Source organism: Gekko japonicus, unplaced genomic scaffold (genome assembly GCF_001447785.1).
Source record: "Gekko japonicus isolate JY-2015 unplaced genomic scaffold, Gekko_japonicus_V1.1 scaffold34, whole genome shotgun sequence".
Lineage (NCBI taxonomy): Eukaryota > Metazoa > Chordata > Lepidosauria > Squamata > Gekkonidae > Gekko > Gekko japonicus.
In genome coordinates, this window is record NW_015173673.1 from 1,637,432 (window position 1) to 1,657,889 (window position 20,458).

General features: G+C 45.1%; 1 protein-coding gene across 1 annotated transcript in view; it reads right to left on the reverse strand.

The window, feature by feature from the left end:
- The window catches only part of CACNA2D4 (calcium channel, voltage-dependent, alpha 2/delta subunit 4), a 251,208-nt gene that overhangs the window by 163,545 nt on the left and 67,205 nt on the right, over nt 1–20,458 (reverse strand). The window contains exons 11-19 of the mRNA XM_015422870.1: nt 19,222–19,311; nt 16,543–16,656; nt 15,123–15,201; nt 13,246–13,379; nt 9,350–9,427; nt 6,255–6,335; nt 3,896–3,970; nt 3,088–3,174; nt 2,680–2,751 (exon numbers count right to left, since the gene is read on the reverse strand). Coding sequence (XP_015278356.1) covers nt 2,680–2,751; nt 3,088–3,174; nt 3,896–3,970; nt 6,255–6,335; nt 9,350–9,427; nt 13,246–13,379; nt 15,123–15,201; nt 16,543–16,656; nt 19,222–19,311 — 810 coding nt within the window. The remainder of the gene's footprint in view (nt 1–2,679; nt 2,752–3,087; nt 3,175–3,895; nt 3,971–6,254; nt 6,336–9,349; nt 9,428–13,245; nt 13,380–15,122; nt 15,202–16,542; nt 16,657–19,221; nt 19,312–20,458) is intronic.

Here is a 20,458-nt window from a genome sequence, read left to right on the forward strand (position 1 = left end):
TTCCCACTTTTCCCAGTGGCCAATAACAGCAGAAAATCCCCTAGTGCTTGGCAATGAGGAAAATGGGCCTTTACACTTGTCAATTTCAAAATAGTCTGGTAAGTTAATTTCAAGAGGTTTTTTCCCCCATTTGTGTTCCCTTTCATTCAAGGAAGAACTAACACTAAAAGGCACGCGCAACACTAAACTAGGGGGATTTAAATGGGAGGCCCTTACTTGACACTACTGTGCAGCTGCAATAGGGCAACTGCATAAATTTTAAAAAAACCTTTAGGCACCCCCCCCCCCATACAACACAAATGACGTTCCAACCTCAATTAAGAAAAGTGTGGGGGTTTTCTTCTTGTAGCTGCAGAATAAATACACTGGAGAAAAAAGTATGGTGCATAATGCAAGCACAGAATCCGAAGTCAAGCTTAAGGACTCGACTACCCGGAAAATCTGAAAACCCCACCTTTCTCCCCAATATATGTGAATATATTCCTCTAGGCCTGCTTTAATATACACCTCAGATGATGGATAAAGTATTGCTATTTGCCTAGGTCAGATCTGCACACTTAGCAGAGTGCTCGGATAGAAATATAGCTGGGCAGAAATGGGAAGGAAGGCAGTAGGCAACAGGATGTAGAATATGCCATCAAGTCACAACCATGTCATGGGGACCCCCATCCACAGGCCGTTCCAGGCAAGAGATGTGCAGAGGTGGTTTGCTGTTGCCTTCTTCCACATAGTGACCCCAGGCTTTCTCGGTGGTCTCCCGTCCAAGTACTGATCATGGCTGACCTGCTTAGCTTCCAAGCTCTGACAAGCCTGGTCTCAGCAGGGCTTTTTGGGCTGCTAGGCAGCAGGATAGTGATCAATCGTAGTGGAACATTCCAATTCCATGATGCTGAGACTGTCCCCCCCCCTCCCCCCAGCACTAATCCTCAGTGAACTGGAAATCCATCTGGCGCAGTGACAGCAGGCATCAAGGGGACTTGAGGCAAAACTGTCCATGCTGTGCAAAGACAGCTTGCTGCTGCAGGGGAGATTTGTAACCTGGCTGCCAGCTGAGCATTTCAAAAATATCTCAGCTAACTTCATTAACTGGCCAAGCATGGCCAGCCCAATAACCCCAAAGCCAAATTCTATGTGCTGCCACACAGACCAGGGGCTTCCCTGCTGGGTAAGAGGAGGAAAAGGTCTGCCCCGACCTAGTCCACAGTGGATTCCAGGCTTCCCCTGGGATTTATGTTACTTTTATTTCACCTCGATTATGACTGGTATTTTATTTTATTTGAGGGTTTATACCCCATCGCATTGCATATTGAATCAACCAACACTACGAACTGATATATATTTAAAAACCCTATTAAAATCCAGTCCAAGGATAAAAGGGAGAATCTAGAAATACACAAAAACGGGAGCCACTCCTCTCTGGAAAATGCACTCATCACATTGTGAGTTCTGCTACTTAGAAGGGGTTGTACAATACAGATTGCTAGATGCCTGTGATATCATGAAACACCCTCACCCCTCCCTGGAGCAGTTTTCTTCATCTTAAAAATAAACAATTTTTAAAAGCAAACAAATCATCTATGATTGCTTAAACATATAATCACACAAACAGAACCATAAACAAATAAAGCAAATCAGAAGCATACAGAAGAAGCCAAACCGGTAAGGAAATCAGGGTTCACTGTGTCTAGTAATTTGAATAGTGAAGGTGGATGGAAGCTCCTCCTCTCAGCCCACAAGGGCCAGTGTGGGGTAGCGGTTAAGAGTACCGGGCTATTATCTGGGAGGCCCGGGTTTGAATCCCCACTCCTGCCATGGAAGATTGCTGGGTGAACTTGGGCCAGCCACATTCTTTCAGCCTAACCTACCTCACAGGGTTGTTGGGAGGATAAAATGGAGGAAAGGAGAACAACGTAAGCTGCTTTGGGTCCCCACTGGGGAGAAAGGCGGGGTACAAATAAGTAAATAAATAAAAACAAGGTTAAAACACACACGTGCAAAAAGCCCACATGCTGCCTCCTGTTCTTATTAATCTGAAAAGCAGCTGCTAGGATTGCCAACTCTAGGGTGGGAAGATCCTGGTGACACGGAGATGGATCCTAGGAAGGGTGGCGCTTGGGGAGGATGCTCAGCAGCAGTGTGATGCCACAGAGTCTGCCCTCCAAAGCAGCCATTTTCTCCAAGGGAACTGATCTCTGTAGTCTGGATATCAAGTCGTAATTCCCGGAGAAGTCCAGTCACCACCTGGGGGCTGGCAACCCTAGCAGCTACCGAAACCTGTATTTCCTTTATCGCTTTCTTGCCAGTTTGGTGTAGTGGTTAAGTGCGCGGACTCTAATCTGGGAGAACCGGGTTTGATTCCCCACACCTCCACTTGCAGCTGCTGGGTGACCTTGGACAAGCCACAGTTCTGTCAGAGCTGTTCTTGAAAGAGCAGCTCTCTCAGAGCTCTCTCAACCCCACCTAACCTCACCGGGTGTCTGTTGTGGGGAAGGGAAGGGAAAGGAGATTGTAAACTGCTCTGAGACTCCAAATGAAGGGCGGGGTATACATCTAATCTCCTCCTCTGTACAGGGCTTGTTTTTATATTTATGGAATTTCCTTTTATTCTCTCTAAATTGCCTTGTTTTAAATGTTGGGCATAAAAAAACCCAAACAAAACTACAGCAATAAAACACTTACCCCTTTATCCACAGGCACTTTCACATCCATTGAGAGGTAGCCAGTTTCCCCAGTGATCATTGCAGATCGTAGCTGGGAAAGGGAACAGATTTACATTAATGCCTCTGGCTAGGATTGGGGCTTCCTGCTTTTAGATGGCCTGTAATGCATATGAGATTTTTTATAAGAATCCTGGTTTTAAAAAAGCCAATACTGTTCTGCTGGGCTTTTGGATGTGCAGCTTTTGTTAATTGAGATCAAACTTACGAATACTTCTGGCTATATGGAGAAGTGGGTGACGATATTTTATACTTTTCAATAAATAATCAGCCACTAAAATCAGACAAGCTTTACAATGCACTTTGATGTCAGTGGAGAGGGGTGAAGCTGCGGAGAGATATTCTCTGAAATCCCAGACAGTAAACTTACTACTTCATCCGAATCTTCCCATTCCACCTCAGAAAGGTCAACACTGTTGTAATTTGGCTTGGGCTTCAGCTTCTTCCCATCTCTATACTGGAGTTTAGAAGACAAACAGAAAAAAATAACTGAATTATTTTGCCACTGAATTAACCAAAAATTATAGTATATATCTAAAACAGAAACTATTTTATGGGGGGGGGATTGTGAGTATTTTTGTTTGTGCGTGCGCACATGTGTGCCTGGAAGTCATGGTTGACTTCTGGCAACCCCTAGTGGGGCTTGGACGTTTCAGAGAGGTGGCTTACTATTGCCTGCCTCTGCATCCCGGCCCTGGTCTTCCTTGGAGGTCTCCCATCCAAGTACTTGCCAGGGTTGGTTAGCTTACAAGATCTGATGAAATCAGGCTTGCCTGGGCTGTCCAGGTCAGGGCAACAGAAACTATTATTAACTTTTCCTAGCTACACAATATTTGGGCACAACCCCAATTTAATAAGGAAGTTTCCAAGCATCATTCTTTTCCTGCAAGCAATATGTAGAAGTCACCCAGTAAACCTCACTGAACAGTGCAGTACTATTCTACCACCAATCCTACCAGTCTGCCATTTAAATCTTTCAATTTAGCATGTACTGCTACATGGATCATGTACAAAGATGATGAATATTCAGCCAAATCACAGATTTAAATAGGTATGGGTGCAAACATATACTAGCATGGCCCCTTAAGGCCAACTTGATGATGTGAATGAATCAGACACTCTATAATGGCATAACTAGACTCCAAGAAAGCAACGAAGAAATTCAGCCAGTCACTTACCAATGGGCGAAGGTCCGGGTGAGACAGTATATAGCCATTGTTAGTGTTTAGAAAGGCATATCCATGGACACCCAGCTTTAAACAAAATGTAGTTGAATTATTAGCCCCATTCCCTTTCTATAACTTTTCAAATAACAGAGAAGATAAGAGATTCCTCACTTACAAACATAACTGATTTTCCTACTTTCCAGAAAAGATCCCTATTTTCAGGGGTCGTTTCGTAGAAAAAGAGCTAGGGGAACTCATTAGCATAACTCATTAGCATATGCCACACCCCCTGACATCACCGAAAGTGTGTCATAAGGCCACACCCCCTGACATCACCAGAAGTGTGTCATAAGGCCACACACCCCGCCCCCAACGGTCCCGGCCGCCACTGCCGGCCTTGCAGCTCCACTGCCGAGCCCCATGAGGGGCCCGGCGGTGGACCTGCAAGGCCGGCGGGAGTACAAGGAAGCCCCGCGAAGGCCCTCCCTGGCCCCAGGCAGGCAGGGGTGGGGAGAGGTCGGGACGAAGCAACTTACCCTCCCTCTTCTTCTGCCTCCTCCTGGCTGAATGAGGGCCGGAAGCGGGGCGGCCGGAAGCAGGGGGCGGGGCTTTGTCATGTGCCCCGCCCCCCGTACCTCACCCAGGGGAACTGCGATCCCCCGCGATTCCCCCCGAAATGACCTCTGCCTATTTTGAGTCTTATTGTCCTGAGAAAGCTATATACGCTCATAATTCAAGTAACTGCGTTGGTTTCCAACTACAGCCCTCCAAACATTCAGATGTCCCTTTCCCTCACTTGTTTCCAGGACAGTTTAACCTTCCCCTCCTGTTTGTACCCAGCATCTCATCTTCAGAGCTCTTTAACCTCTGTGCATGGATATTCTAGGCAGCTAACAGGGCTCATAATAGGCGCACGGAGACCTACATACGCAAGTGCTGTCGAGCAGGAACCGATTTAAGGCAATCCCAGCAAGGGCCTTTCAAGGCAAGTGAGAAGCAGATGTGGTTTGCCAGTGCCTTCCTCTGCAGAGTCTTGGCACTCTCCCACCAGAGTACTGACCTTGCTTAGCTTCTGTGAGTTGATGAGATCCAGCTATATCATGCTGCCTTCCCTCCCACTGAGAGACCTGTCCTCCATAGATTCCCTTAATCCATCTAAGCTAATAGCCATCTTCACACATCTTGTGGCAGTGAATTCAATAAGTAGCAAAGAATAACAAAGCCACAAAAAACAACTGTGAGCTGAATTTCCCCACAGAATATTCACAAAGGAGAGTTCATAAATATACAAGAAGTCCAACACTTTTCCTAGGTAATTTTTCCAGTGTTTCAGACCTCTGGTCCTTCCTCAGGAACAAAGAACAACTACCGAGAGTCTCATTCCATCTCCTTATGAGATAATGCTTTTCTGTTATTTCTATATTGGGCAAGATCTCCTTAACTCTAACCAGCACCCCTAAAGGCTGCTTCAATGTATCAGGACCCAAAAACATGCCTTGTATATTTATGGACTTTTTGTATGTTTGTCTTGTATATCAATTCTTTGGCTTCTGCATTTTCCTATGATGGATTGTATGGTGATTTACTTCAGACAATAGATGCATTTCACTTTAAATAAAGTCTTCTTTGTGAATACTTGTTACTGTGTGCTGCACTTCTGTTGCTGACTAAATTCAATAAGTCAACTACGTGCTATATTATTTATTTCATTATTTATTTCATTGTATTTCTATCCCGCCCTCCCCGCAAACGGGCTCAGGGCGGCTCACAGTTTAGGGCATCATGTGCCAAATATAAAAACAGATAAAAACAGATAAGACAAGATAAGATAAAACAACCATATTTTACAATTAAAGTGCTCAGTGATGTTAGTCATTCAATCGCATTTAGATGGCGTACTGTAAATGTAACACAAGGTCCCGATTCAGCGGTGATTGATCTATCGCGATGTTGTGGCTCGATCTTCATATAGGGTCAACCCACTACCCTGTTGTTACTAACGATAATACTTGGTGGTAGTGGTAGTGACGGCTCCTAATTAAAAGCCTGGCGGAAGAGCTCCGTCTTGCAGGCCCTGAGGAACTGTAAAAGGTCCCACAGGGCCCTGATCTCCTCTGAGAGCTCATTCCACCAGGTAGGAGCCGCCACTGAGAAGGCCCTGGCCCTGGCTGCAGCAAGCCTGGCCTCCCTGGGGCCTGGAATCACTAGCCGATATTGTGGCCCCGACTGTAGTGCTCTCTGGGGTATGTGTGGGGAAAGGCGGTCCCTCAGGTATGCCATTTAAATATGAACAGTGCTTCTTCTCCTAGAGATGTATCCTTCACTAGGAATCACTGATCTTTATGACAATTGTTGGAGTGCATCATCTTACCTTGTACCGTGGAGCCAACTTAAGGAGTTCCCTCAAAGGAACATCTGAGCCCACAACACCTAGAAGAATGCCATGAGATCTCTACAGAATAACAGAAAAAAACATTCTCAGAAATGAAAACTGTCAAGAACACTTAAAGACATTGTTAATAGTATTTGTTCATTCATTCGTTCAGTAAAGGTATATTCCACGTTTATTACAAATAATTTTCAAGGCCGCTTATACCAGCAAGAAATACATTTTTTTAAACAAACAGATTGAAAAGCAGCAAATCTAAAAATCGACTACTCTGAAAGACACCCAGCAGCAATCCAAAACACAACTGAAACAGCAACAAAAATTTAAATGGAGGAACTCAGTATGAACAGTAGAGTGAATCTTCTAGTTGATGGGGAATGCTCATATTCTACTACGTACTCGAGTATCTCTCTACTAACAGTGCGGCGGGGGGGGGGGGGGCTGAAAGTGCTCAAGGAGCCAACTAGCTGCTATGCCAGCGTATCTCAGAGGTATGCTAGCGTGTTGCAGAGATAACCTGGTGTAGTCCTGTTGCTGCTGCACCATAACTGAGAGCTGCTGTAGCAATGGCACAGGACACTGCAGGAACATACTGCTGCACTGGGAGGGAGGAAGTGGTGGGCCCAGGGCATGGGAGGAGATAATAGGCTACCTATACTATACCAGACCTGGGATGCCCCCCCCCAACCATGTAAAATGATGCCAGCAAAAACCAGAGTAGCTTATGGGCATCCATACAACAGAAAAGGCTAAGTACCCGCCCCCCCCCAGCAAGCACATGCCTGCCCACCAGTCCCAGCATTGTACAGGAGGCTGATTACATCCACAGTAAATCACCCTCTCCCTAGCAATGGCCAAACCCCTTCCCCCACACCCAATCCCAGCCACCCAGCATTACATAAACCCCAGTCAGGATGCCTTATTGCCCACTGCACATGGAATGGAACTCTATCTATGGCGTTCCAGACGTCCACACTTAAGAGCACACAGTGTTGCACTTGGGTGGCAGGAAAGGCACTGAGAAGGCACTTAGCACCACTGAAGGAGCACTTAGCCCTAGCCACCCAGGAGGAGAGCAAAGGCCATGCTGTGTGGCTAACATGTCTCATTTCAGAACCCCACCTCTGGAGACACAAACCAAAGGGGCAACGATGCACTGAAAGGTGAGCAGGGATGGGAATCCAGCAGCCCAGCCTAAGGGTCCACACCTGCCTCACCCATCCCCCTCGCTCAAATCCAGGCACGGCCTCGACAGTGCAGGCTCCCACACCTGAGGCATGTATGGATATGCATGTATCGAGGTGACCTGAGCAAGGCCCCCACATTGGTATGCTCAAGGCATACTCCCAATAGAGCTGCCTATGATGAGAAGGGGAGGCAGGAATACAGGAGGAGTGGATAGAGCAGATGCACACTACTATCTCATGGGATCAGTGCGTGTCACCTGGATAGCTGCAGCATGTGACTCGGGGGGTGGTCCTCTGGCCGATGGGGCCCTCCAATGTGGGTGGGACCGCAGATGCTGCTGGGCCCCATAAGCATGGCTGTAGTGGGCACAGCTTCTGTACTGTTTGCCACCACTGCATGTGTTTCTGTCTAGAATCTGTGCAAGTGATGATTCAACAGGGAACAGACCTGGGAGGACAACTGGTGAAGTTCCTGCCACTGGTTCCAGCCCGGCTCTTGAAGCATTCTGCCCGGGGCAGACATCCATTTGACAAGTCCACCGTACTTCCAAGCATGCTGCAACAGGGATAGCCCAGCCTCTCTTCCCATGCCCCCTGGGAGCAGCTTGCAGTGGCATAAGAGCCATACTGGACAGAAGGAGCTGGCAACACCATTCATTGGACTGTATCATGATTTACTGTTCAATAAAGTCTGGACTGTTCAATAAAGTCTGTTTGATAACTGGCAGATAGGACTGGGTCCACGCCCCTCTCTGCCCAACCTCCTCCTTCCCCTCACCTGTGAATTCCCCTCGGGGCTTCCTAGGATGATCTCCCCTTCATATGTCACCGTGGGTGGGCTCTGACTCAGGGATACTCATGTTGGGATCCCTGCGCTGGTCTCTAATTGGACTTCTGTTATGTTCTGATGCACAATATAAGAGAGATCCAATGGCACCACCAAGACTGACTACATTAATTGACCCCTGCCCTCTTCTCACACACCCTGGGCTGGTTGCTGTGTGCCGCTTGCACAGTGAACAGGCTGGGGGTATGTGGGTGCAGCAGCAGGGGACAAGGATAGTTGTGCATGGATAGCATTTTTGCTGCCAGTCAGGCCCCTGCCACGGAGGGGTGGGCATCCTTTTAAACACATGAGTGCTCTTCCCTTATGGGCTGGGGGGATGCGCTCAGGCCATGTACCTCTGTTGAGGCTGCACTGTCACTGGGTCTTTCCTCTTTGTCTGCTGGCTCTCCATTGTGGGAGGGGGGACTGGCACTGAGGGTCAAAAGCCAGATTGGTGAACAGAGACTGGCTGCACCTGTGTGTGCCACTCACAAAGACATAACTGGCTGCCATTGCCTGATTGGTGGATGCTGCCAGGGTTGCTATGGAGTCTCTTGTGCTTGCTATGCTGCCTGTGCCTTCTGGAGGATCTTGGGTTGTTACTTCCTCCTTCTGAATGTCCACAGGAAGCAGACCAGTGGCACCACTTTTATGTCAGTGGATGACCACCACCATCACCACAGTGGCCCTCAGGATTGGGCTGCAATTGTGAAGGACATGTGAATGCAAAATTTAGCACATCCCCTTGAAAATATTCAGAAATGGTGATCAGGAAAGCATTACTGACCCTCTATTTTAAGTTTTTTTTAAAGGACACATGACAAATTTTACAAAGGTTTGCCTGTTCCACATGATGACGGGGTTGTTTATTTTATGCTTGAGCACCTATATTTGAATAGACAATATAAAGTGAGAAGCAACAAGAGACAGAACCTAGGACTGTATAATATAACACGTGTGCTTTGACAAAGGATAACTTAGCAGTATTTAGACTGCAGTGTTACTCTTCTATCCACTCTCATGCCAAGTGGCGCCTAGAGGTTGCCCGAGAGCATCATGCTTACCGTTTCATTCTTCTTGCTGAAAACTGGCATTGCCACTGTTGTCATTAGCAGGAGGCTTTGAGCCTGAGATGCAAAGAGCTACCAGGAAGAAAAGGGTAATTTTATTAGTATTATACTAAAGTGTGCCAGCCATTGACAGGAAGTTAATACAAGAGAGGCATATGAAAAGTACATTTTTTAAAATAACTAAGAGGATGCTAGAAAGTTAGCTCATTGGTGGGGAGGTTATGAAGCTGAGACAAAGATGGCAGGGAATATTCAAGAAAGAGGAATACTGAGAGAAAGGAAGCTTCAGAAGAAGCCATACGTACGCATGTCCGTATTAATATGGCCTAGCCATACGTACATAGCCAAACATGGTAAACAAAAGCACCTGAATAATATATATAAGCACAGAAACGGCATTTGGGGACAAATGGGAAATAGTGGGGGGAAATACAAAGGGCATATCTATGCAATGTTTCTCTCGTTTGCGTGAACAGTCCAGGTGATACCCAGAACATTAGGGATAAACTGGAATGCTAATATGCAGCTACATGGGAGATAGAGAGAATATCTGAATAATCAGAAGCTATGATCATCTTTGGTGCAGTTGATGGGAATGGGCACATGACATAAGGACTGTTAAAAAACATGATCCACAGAACCTGCAATATAAATACCCCACTTAAAATACTTGAAGGCCGTACATTTGCAAGAAAATAGAGTCCTTTTTTAAAAGGAATATTCATAATACTGCACAAATTCACATTTCAAAATCTATCATTTGGATTTTAAGTTCTATCACGAACCTTCATTCTGCATATTTGATGCTGAAACTTCAGTATTAAGACATACAAACGCCAACTGTTAACTATGACCTGAGCTTCACTTAAGAAAAAAATGGTTTTGGGATTTCAGAGACAGACTTCAGAATGTTCAGAATATATCTCTGTTAGTATGAAATTCCCTTTCAGCTCTTATTCAGTATACTGTGCAAAAAACCACTTAAGAAAACAAACTATGAAATGAATATAGAACAAACTAAGCTAAAGATAAGCAGAGACATCACACATAACATACATTCAGGTATATTGAAGAGAAATTGATATGTATGCATGTGTGCATTAATTAGACAGACATACTATGTAAACGAGAAAGAGATGTATCCATATATTCTCAGAGGAAAAGCAACTTGGCTTGCCTCTAGCAAAGTCAAGAAGTGACCTGCAATCATCTATCCTAATCATCTACCTGATAAAACAATACTGGCAATTTGTATCAATTGGCCAAGTACATACTGTTAAAAAGGATGCGGCAGGAATGAGTCCAGTCTAAGATGCTCAACCCTTACGAGGTAACATATGACACACAAGAGTATTACATATATTCAATTAATTCATGGCGTAATTTACAAATTGCCTTTATATACTCCTGAATGGTTAGTAATACTATTTATACTGAGTTTTTACTAAATGATTAAAGCGCAGCAACACTACCTCCACAATCCTTACAACTAGGGATGTGCACCTGGAAAAAAATACAGTATTTTTTGGATTTGCATTTCAAAAAGGGCATAAATACCAGAGTATTAGGCTCTCCCAGTACCATTTTGGGATTTGGGGTTTTCCGGGATTCCAAAATTATTCTGGTTCCATTATTCCCTATGGGGGACTTTTTAGAGGGGGGCGGATGGGCTGTTTTTCAACTAAATGACACCAAAATTGCAGGGGACCCAGTGCTGCCTGTCCACTAAAGACCCTCCCCACCAGCTTCAAGTGAATTGGGCCAAGGGCCCTTGAAGAAGGTGCCCCCAAGCATCCTACTTGCAGCAGTGTGGACTGGGGAGAAAAAACAGCCCTGAAAAGGCCTTGCCCCCACAAAGGGGAGAGGGAAGGAGGGAGGGAGAAGGAGCCAGCCAGACCCACAGCTCTGCTGGGCTTTGTGCCTGTCTCACCCAGGCTGGAAACCACCTTCCCTGGGCTGGGTGTGAGACTCCTAATAGCTGGGAGCTGCCTTCCCTGGGCTGAGAAGGATGCCTCCCTCCCACTGCTCATGAAACCTGTTAAACAGGGGGGGGAAATAGGCCTTGGGGTCCTTAAAAATCCAGCCCCAAATATTTCCAGAAATATACGAGACTTAGAGACTGGTACTCCCAAGAATACTGAATACTACTCTGAATTAGGTATTTGGGGGGTATATGTTCGGACCATATATATCCAAGCACACATCCCTACTTATAACTATTTTAAAGCAGGACAGGATTATTATATACAGGAAGGCTGAGAGTCACCAGTCATGTTTTCAAACACTACACTACAATACAGCACAGCATAGCTTCACAAATACATCCAGAGCTATCAGCATCTTCCCCACACTGCACAGCTCTCTCACTGGTGTGCTGTCATCTTCTCCCCAGCCTGGATGTATAGTGGAGCTACATCTAGGTAAACTAGCACAGGACAACAAGACTGACACCAGATGAACAGTTCATGTTCAGATAACGCAAAGCAGCTTGTTACCTCCTCAGCTTGTGGAAGCTAGCGAGAGATGTGGATGACAAATGAATGTGCCCGTTAATGAAATGAATGGAGGGTGTAATGAATGATTGCACAAGGTAATGAAACACAGCAACAAATGAAGATAAATGCCAGCCAGAAATGCAAGAGGAGCAAGCTGAAATCATTGCACAATTGTTCCAAACAGTCGGCGCCAAGACTGACAAAACAGATAGCCAGTTGTACAATTGATACATTTCTTATTGACCTCTAGTACATAGTAGACTTCCAGTAGAATCAGATGTCCATAAAGTCAATAGAGAAAGAAAGTCTTCCTATTGTACTGGATATGAGGCAGTATCATGTAAAACTTTCCATTATTAATCATAAACAGGGATGCATTTCTTTGTTTCCTTTGCAACTGACAGGCACCAATCGAAACCAACCAATGCCATACACAGTGGTGGGGGTGTTCAGTAGTGCTCACACTGAAGGAACATGATGCCCACTAAAGAATCGGTAGAAATGAAATGCAATGGCCAAGCTTCACATTTCACCTCATTTTTGGTGGGCTGCTGTGTGACAGCCTATTTCTGTTTCAACACACAATAGGTGTGAGAAAAGGTCTTGTTCATGTTGATACTTCAGGCAGTCTGGAGGTGGTTAATCTACCCAAGACCAAGGTAACAAAGAACAGACATACACCCACAGGAATTGCCATAAAGCCAGAGTTTTGCATTTTAAAGGTACACAAAATCCACTTGAGAGATTTCCTTAATCTTATGAAAACTCTTAATGGCTTCACTAGAAATTCCTCCAATGTTTAGCCTAAGGAAAAAGTTCAAAAGTTGCTTTAGGTGAAATTTCAGTGTAATTTTCTTTTTATTACAGTGGTTTTTTCAGTCAAAGAAGCAAGCCATTACTCAGTTTTAGAAGCAGTTTATCTTTTTGGCAGCAGAAACTGCTGCACTGAAAAAACCAGCAACACAAACCTCTGACTTCTCTGTGTGCTTCTCTCCCCTTTAAACATGTCCCCTCTTTGGTTTCCTGGTCACAGTTATCACGGACCTTGCCTGACACCTTCAAAACAAGTCAATTTTCCCTCTGTGTAGCAGTTAAGACTCTGTACTGCTGTAGCCCCACTGGACTGGAGGCTCAGTGACCCATTTCCTAAAGTGAAACTAATCTCTTTTGCTGTGGGTAATCCCTTATACGGTGTCTCTGCAGAGTTCACAGAAGACATAAATACTACTTAACTCCTGCTATGCCTGTGCAATTTGCTTTGAACCCTTAGTTCATGATGGAACGTAAGGACATCACAGGTGAAGACAGATGACGTCTGCCTAAGGTTATCTTTGTCCTTCATCCACACTTAGCCTTTACAGTCTGCCGGCTGGAGGCTTAGCTCAACATACTTACTGCACTGTCCATGTAGGCTTCAGTCCATATGATATCGTGATCATGATTGATAACCATTGGCCGACTGAGCACGTGCAAGTATTCCATGACATTCTCCTGGACATCAGCCAAAGTGGATATCTGTGTGTAATAGCCTTACACACACACACAAAAACAAAACAACAAAATAAAGTTAACTTCCTTGAATTAGAAAATACAATGTCTAGAACTGCATTCTGCAGACTGTACTGAGAAATGGATTGGATTTCAGAATGGTTGTTTCAAGGTCTAAAACAGGCCTCAATACATGTAAGCTTGGTAGTATCCTCTGTGCATGTGGGCACTGATGTCCTGAAGGGCTTAGGGACATCCCAGAAACCCTTGGACTTGTCAAGAGGACTACCAATGACTGTTCACTTGGAAACTCAACAGGACACAACCACACATTCACTGCCCCATGTTAGTTGCATTCCCAGTTTCTACCGCCTCGGTTTCAAGTGATGAAATGGTTCTTACACATTCACAAGCGGTGACAAGTAACAGGCACCCAGACACTATATACACTGGCACCATAATTTATCATGGTAAAACACAGCTCGTGAAATGGATGCAGGACAAAAGTGCCAGCATATTACTGAAATCAATGTGACTAGAATGTACAGCTATTGCTTTCAATGAGGCTCAGGTACAGCGGCCACCCAGTGGGTTGGACACGCAGAGAGCAATGCAGAAAAAGTTAGTCCCAAGTTGATCGAGGGGATCCAAGCACCCAGATAAACCCCAGTGACTGTGATACCTGCAACAGCTCCTCATGTGACTGCACGAGAAGCAGCTGAGATGGAAAGGAGCTACAAGTACTTTCCTTTTGGTTTACCTACCACCTTTTATCCCATCTCTCAAACCCAATGCATTTTTAAAACAAAGTTAAGAAATAGGAAATCCCAACCAAAGCTCTTTGTCTCCACTCTTACTTACTTCCCTCCATCCATGGGTCTCTCCTAAGGAATAAAACACCCCTTATTCAGTTCCCTAATTCTATCTTCCTCAGCCCTTCCTGAAACACCCCCTATTCAGTCCGCTAATTCTATCAGTTCAGTTTATTAGGTTTAAAAGCCTATAGGCCAGGCCCGTAGCCAGGATTTTTTAATTCGAGGGGCTATTAAATAAGTTGGGGGGGGCACCCTGCACACGCCCCAAGGGAGCACCACAAATAAAATAAAAAATTGGAAGTTGCAAGGCCTGGGCTGGATGGGAAGTTGGGGGGGCTTGGCAATAAGTTGGGGGGCTTACAGGAGATGCCCCACTGTAGCTACGGGCCTGCTATAGGCCATATACCATAAAAGTTAATTTTAAACTTTTTAAAAGGTTTTAAATATTTAGAAAGACAGTATAACAGAAATGTGCCACATCTATTATACAATTGCACAGAGTACTCAGCAGAAGTCTCAACCTTGTAGATTCGGAAAAGGAAGAAAATTTTAATGGCCATTTCCTCAGGAACTTTTCTCTTCCAACTGCATGTTTTGGGCAACAACAAAAAATATATGGGCAAGTGAGTTTATAGTTGCTAATGGGCAGTCACAATAGCGTTGACTTCCTGGAATGCCCTGAAAATGACCCTTCATCTGTGCAGATGGGAATGCATTGCAGTGTGCCGCCATATATGCTCTTCTCAACTTAGGGACAGATAGTGCGTACAAATAGTGTGGTACCTCAGCCCTTCCTGACAGTCCCAAACACCTGTTTAGCTGAGGCATGTCTAGGAATACACAATACCTTGAAGCTTTCTTGGAGCTCTCCAGACTTAAATCAAACTTGTAGTTGGACAAATGGAAGTCTGCAGTCCAGTTATAATAAATAATATTCATCAAAAGATTAAATAAAGGACCGATCTTTACCTTTGTTGTTACATGCTATCCACTTCACATTCTTTGCAAAACTGACTTCCCTTCCGATAAGATATGTAAAAACACGAACCTGTGACACAAGAGCACAGATGCTGAAATACAGATGCCTTCCTTATCCAACATAAAAGTAAAATGCCTCTACCTCACTGCTGTAAAGGTAAGAGATAAATGCAGGGTTGCTTATTTTATACACTGAGCGTCTGCAAATTTTGTGTCTCGTTTCACTACAAATCCACATAAAGGAATTTCTGTTCACAATAATACCCTGTTAACGTTAGCCGCCCTGAGCCCGTTCGCGGGGAGGGCAGGGTAGAAATATAATAAATAAATAAATAAACGTTAGTTTTGAAATGGTGAAAAGGCATCCACAGGACAGAAGCAAGGACCAACAACACTTGCATGGGATCTAAATATCTCTCCTCCCCCACACCGTCACCCCAGCTGAAGCATCCATTGTGGGAGAATCACATATTCCCAAGAGTCAAATCACCACGCCCTGTTGCTGCACAATGCAATTCCAACCCTCCATCTCCCGCAAGGACAGTTACATCATAATAACTGTGCATTCCCCAAAAGATAGCTTCAGAAGATAGCCATGTTGGCCCACAGAAGAAGAGTTGATTCAAGTCCAGCAGCATCTTAGAGACCCACAAGATTTTCAGGGTATAAACTTTTGAGAGTCAAAGCTCCCCGAAAATCTTATGGGTCTCTAAAGTGCTACTGGATTAAAATCTGATTGTTCAATCCCACTAACTCAAGGGGCAAGCCGACTTAAATAATCATTCAGCCATACAGAGCTCCAATCATGTCACTGCGGGACTATAGAGTCACCCTTTAGTTGGTACGCTACTTGATGCACTACTGAGCAGCAAAAACACAATACAGAGTCATGTATCCACAACATATTTGTTTTGATCAAAAGAAGAGGAAAATAACTGTTTTCTGTTGTCTTTTGCACTGGGTGAGTAATACAAGTGGACAAAGGAAGCAGACCAGTGATTCCATCCTAGAGCTATTTCAAGCTGCGACCTTCAGGCTATCTTTGTTCCATATTAAATTTACCAAAATGACACTCAAAGGGCTAAAGATGCATCTCCTCTGCCTTTTCTTCTGCCACATGCAAGCAAGCAAGCAAAAACCCCTTCTTGGATCACTGACATCCTCATCTGGAGAATGATTCCCTCCCAATCCTAAACATGGCTACTGAACATAAACAAAACCCATTCAACTAATAATCTCAAGTGAAACTTAGGCTGCAATCCGAAGAACACTTCCGCAGGAGTAAGCTCCATTGAGAAAATGGGACTTACTTCTGAGGGACTGCACCCTGTGTTGTTCACATCTCTGTGATACTCAGGATATTGGTAGCCCTTGTAATTTTCTTTATTTGTCTGTCATACTGGAAACAAACCTTGCGATCGGGCCAGTTGTATTTTTCAAAGACAACTTCATAATCTTCCATGGCTCCATCAGTAATCAGCATGATGGCTTGGTTACAAAGGCCTCCTTGACCAGCATCTCTGAACTACAAATGGAATGGAATCACAGTAAGGAAACTGTATTAGAGGTATGAGTTTGCTGGGATGGCTACAAGGTTATTAAATATGTTTGTCAATTATGGACTCTCTAATCTAAAGATTCTCCGAACTGTAACTTAAATTCCCACCTATCTCAAAAGCAAGAGAAATCCACAAGAGCTTCCTGATTTAGAATGTATCTCCAAGGAATCCAGCATGGTGCTTAATTTCTGACATCAGAGGTGCTAGGAGAAATGCACGTTTTTCCAGCAAATCAGGGCCTTTATCCTGAAAGTCCTTTTCCTAATCTCATGAGGCAACTACTACTTGTGGTAAGAGGAAGACACTTTGCACGTGCTAAAGTTGTCAGTTCCCCCCTGGCCACCAGCAAGGGATGGGGGGTAGGGTAGCCAGATCCAGGGTGGGAAATTTCTGGAGATTTGGGGATGGGGGCCTGGGGAGGTTGTACTTAAACAAGTTTGCATTAGTTTTCATACTGTGAAAGCACAATTTTACTGAGCATGAACACAGGGAAGATCTTAGGCTTTCCAAAACGAACAAATAGGGTCCCCACCCCTACACCAGATTTGGGGCAACAGCTGCTTTCTGGTGGGGTTTCATCAAAACAGCACCAACTTCGATATCAACTCTTTTTCTTCTCACAGTTTCCTTGTGGTACAACTGTGCTGAGCCATGCTAATGAAACCTGGTCTCTCCATACCCAGCAGTTTGCTGGAGCTACATAATTTATGAACACATGAAACCGGCTTACCTAAGGGACCGCCTCTTCCCATATGTTCCCTCAAGAGCACTGTGATCGAGGAATTTCCACCGCCTTGAAGTCCCAGGCCCCCGAGTTGTGAAGCTGGCCCACACCAGATCTAGGGCGTTTTCGGTGGCAGCTCCTACCTGGTGGAATGAGCTCCCGGAGGAGATCCGGGCCCTGCGGGACCTTGTACAGTTCCACAGGGCCTGTAAGACGGAGCTCTTCTGCCAGGCCTTTGAGTAAGAGCCGCCGCCGCCGCTATTCCACCACCGTGATTCTATCATCCATCTACCGTATTCTGGGTTGGGGGGTAGATGTCGCCCGACTGATCTGGGAAATATCACTCCTGGCGCTCATGCTATCAAGAAAACTGGCCGGCAATGTAGGATGTTGTGCATCTTGGTTATTTTATGTAGATTATTGAAGCACCAAATTTTATCATGTATGTAACATTGTTTTTATTGTTCTAAACTTTTAAACCCTGTTTGTTAGCCGCCCTGAGCCACTGGGTAGGGCGGGATATAAATCCCAAAATAAATAAATAAAATAAAAAATAAAATTATACTGAATTCGACCCTTAGTCCATCAAAGACAGTATTGTCCACTCAGACTGGAAGCGGCTCTCCACAGTCTCAGGCAGAGGTCTTTCACATCACCTATTGCCGGATCTTTCAACTGGAGACAGCAGGGATTGAACCTGGAACCTTCCACATGCCAAGCAGATGCTCTACCACTGAGCCACAACATGGATGGGTCATACTGGTGCAAAGCACAACAATTCCAGTCACTCCATTTATGAAATACAAGGCAGAGTCTTTGGTTTTTATCTGTGCCAGTCAATTCTACTTGGGGATTATATTCCACTTAATTAAGTTATTTGAAGCCTTTCAGCTTTAAGAGGCTCTCATTTGTTCTCCGTCGCACTCCTTCAGCTCTGCCCTTCTCATCCTCCCCTGTCAGTTGGCAAGCAAACCCAGTCATTCATTTTCACCCTCAAACCACAGGATTGACACATTGGTGAAATATGAAGGATGACATTCTGATTAAATGCGAGACTTAACTCAATAGTATTGTCACTAACGAAATAAGAGTTCTGGATGAGTCAAGAGCCTGATCTGATGGGGTCACGTTTTCTCAGGGGAGCCTAGCCACATGGTTTACTGTTTGACACCAAAAGCCACATCCATAACTCATTTTTATTCTGTTTTTGTCATAGCGACACCACCTTCACTGCTACCTTAAGTCAAACACTTAATAAATATGTATGTATATAAATCAAAGTTCCTGAAATAACCACGTCTAAACGTGTCATAGTCATTGTTACAGTTTCTCAAGCAATGTGCTCATCAGCAGCTTTTGGCACTGTCACAAAGGATTTACGTCAATTAACAAGAGAATTCCGTTCTCCTCCATTGCATTGCTGTAATCCCCACAATGCTCTGGGGCACAGAAGGAAGGAAGCATGTGCTTAGAGAGAGAAACAAAGAGAGAAATACCTCAGACCCACACAAACTCTGAAGTGTAGTGGGTTAGACGCATATAGAACCCGCTGAGTGTGGTGTAGTGGTCAGCATGGTTCACTGGTACACGACAAAGACAAAAAACTACTGGCCAGCTGGCCAACTATATACACACGGGAGACCATCCCTAGTTCCTGTTGGTGGGTTTGAATCTCCCGCCACCGTCCCATTGGTCCCTCCGTGGAGAGACCAGGAGCCCAGTCCCATTGTTCCTTTGGAGTCAAGCTCGGGGAGGGGGGGTAGTCACTGGCCCCTGGTGGCGGTCAGCGGACATAACAAACTCTTACCTCCCTCAGGATTTTGAAGGATTCTATCAGAGCCTTGTTCACCGTCCCTACTCCCTTTGCTTGTAACTCATCCACCAGCTGCTTGAAGTGCTAGACAAACAAGAAAGAAAGAATGTCAAAGAAGGGAGTGGGAGCATTGGCTAGAGAATAATACAGGGCCAACAAAACACTATTATGCCCTGACAGTCCAGGTGAACCTGCTGTTGTTAGATCTCAGAAGCTAAGTAGGGTCAGCCCTGGTTAGTTCTTGGATGGAAGATCACCAAGAAAGTAAGGTAAAAGGTAAAGGTTCCCTTGCTCGAAAGCCAGTCGAATCCGACTCTAGGGTTGCGGTGTTCATCTCCGTTTCAAAGCCGAAGAGCCAGCGCTGTCCGAAGACGTTTCCGTGGTCATGTGGCCGGCATGACTAAACACCAAGGCGCACGGACCGCTGTTACCTTCCCACCGAAGTGGTACCTATTTATCTACTTGCAATTTCTTGCTTTCGAGCTGCTAGGTTGGCAGGAGCTGGAACTAGAGACGGGAGCTCACTCCGTCATGCGGCACACTCGGGTCTCGAACTCCTGAACTACCGACCTTCCACAGCCTGCAGTTCAGTGGCTTAACCACTTGAGCCACCGCAGCTCCCTGAATATAGTACATATGTGTATAATCAGAGGCTGGTAAGGGCAAATCACCTCTGTTCATCTCTTGTCCTGACAGACCCTACAGAAGATCTTCCAGAATTTTCTGCCCACACCTGGATTAGAGGATTACAATACAGGCCGAGACTATCAACAAGGGACTTCAAAGAGCAGTTCTGCTTCCCCCAAGAAAGCCTCATAGAGGAAAGGGAAATGCTGTGTCTTCTGTCTTGGAGCAACAGGATTACCGTATCGGCTCATTCTGTATCTTAAGCAAAACTGTGTATTGGATGTAGATGCAAGCAAGTTATATCTTTAGAAAGTGAGGACCACCTCCACGCCTAAATCGAGGAAGGGTTCTGCACCCCCCGGATTCTTAAGTGACACTCCTGGGACCGTACATTGGTCTAGAGCATCATAGTTCCAAAGAACACAGCACAACATTAACATATTATTTAAAAATAAAGCCTGATCTGGCAACACTGGGCCACTGCCCAATGTCTATTAAGAGGCAGTATAATACAACACACTGAGGACGGTAGTTTTCAGCTTGTTCAGAACTGGAGTCACCTCAAACCTCCATCTGCAAGATGGAAGCCACTTCTACTACATTT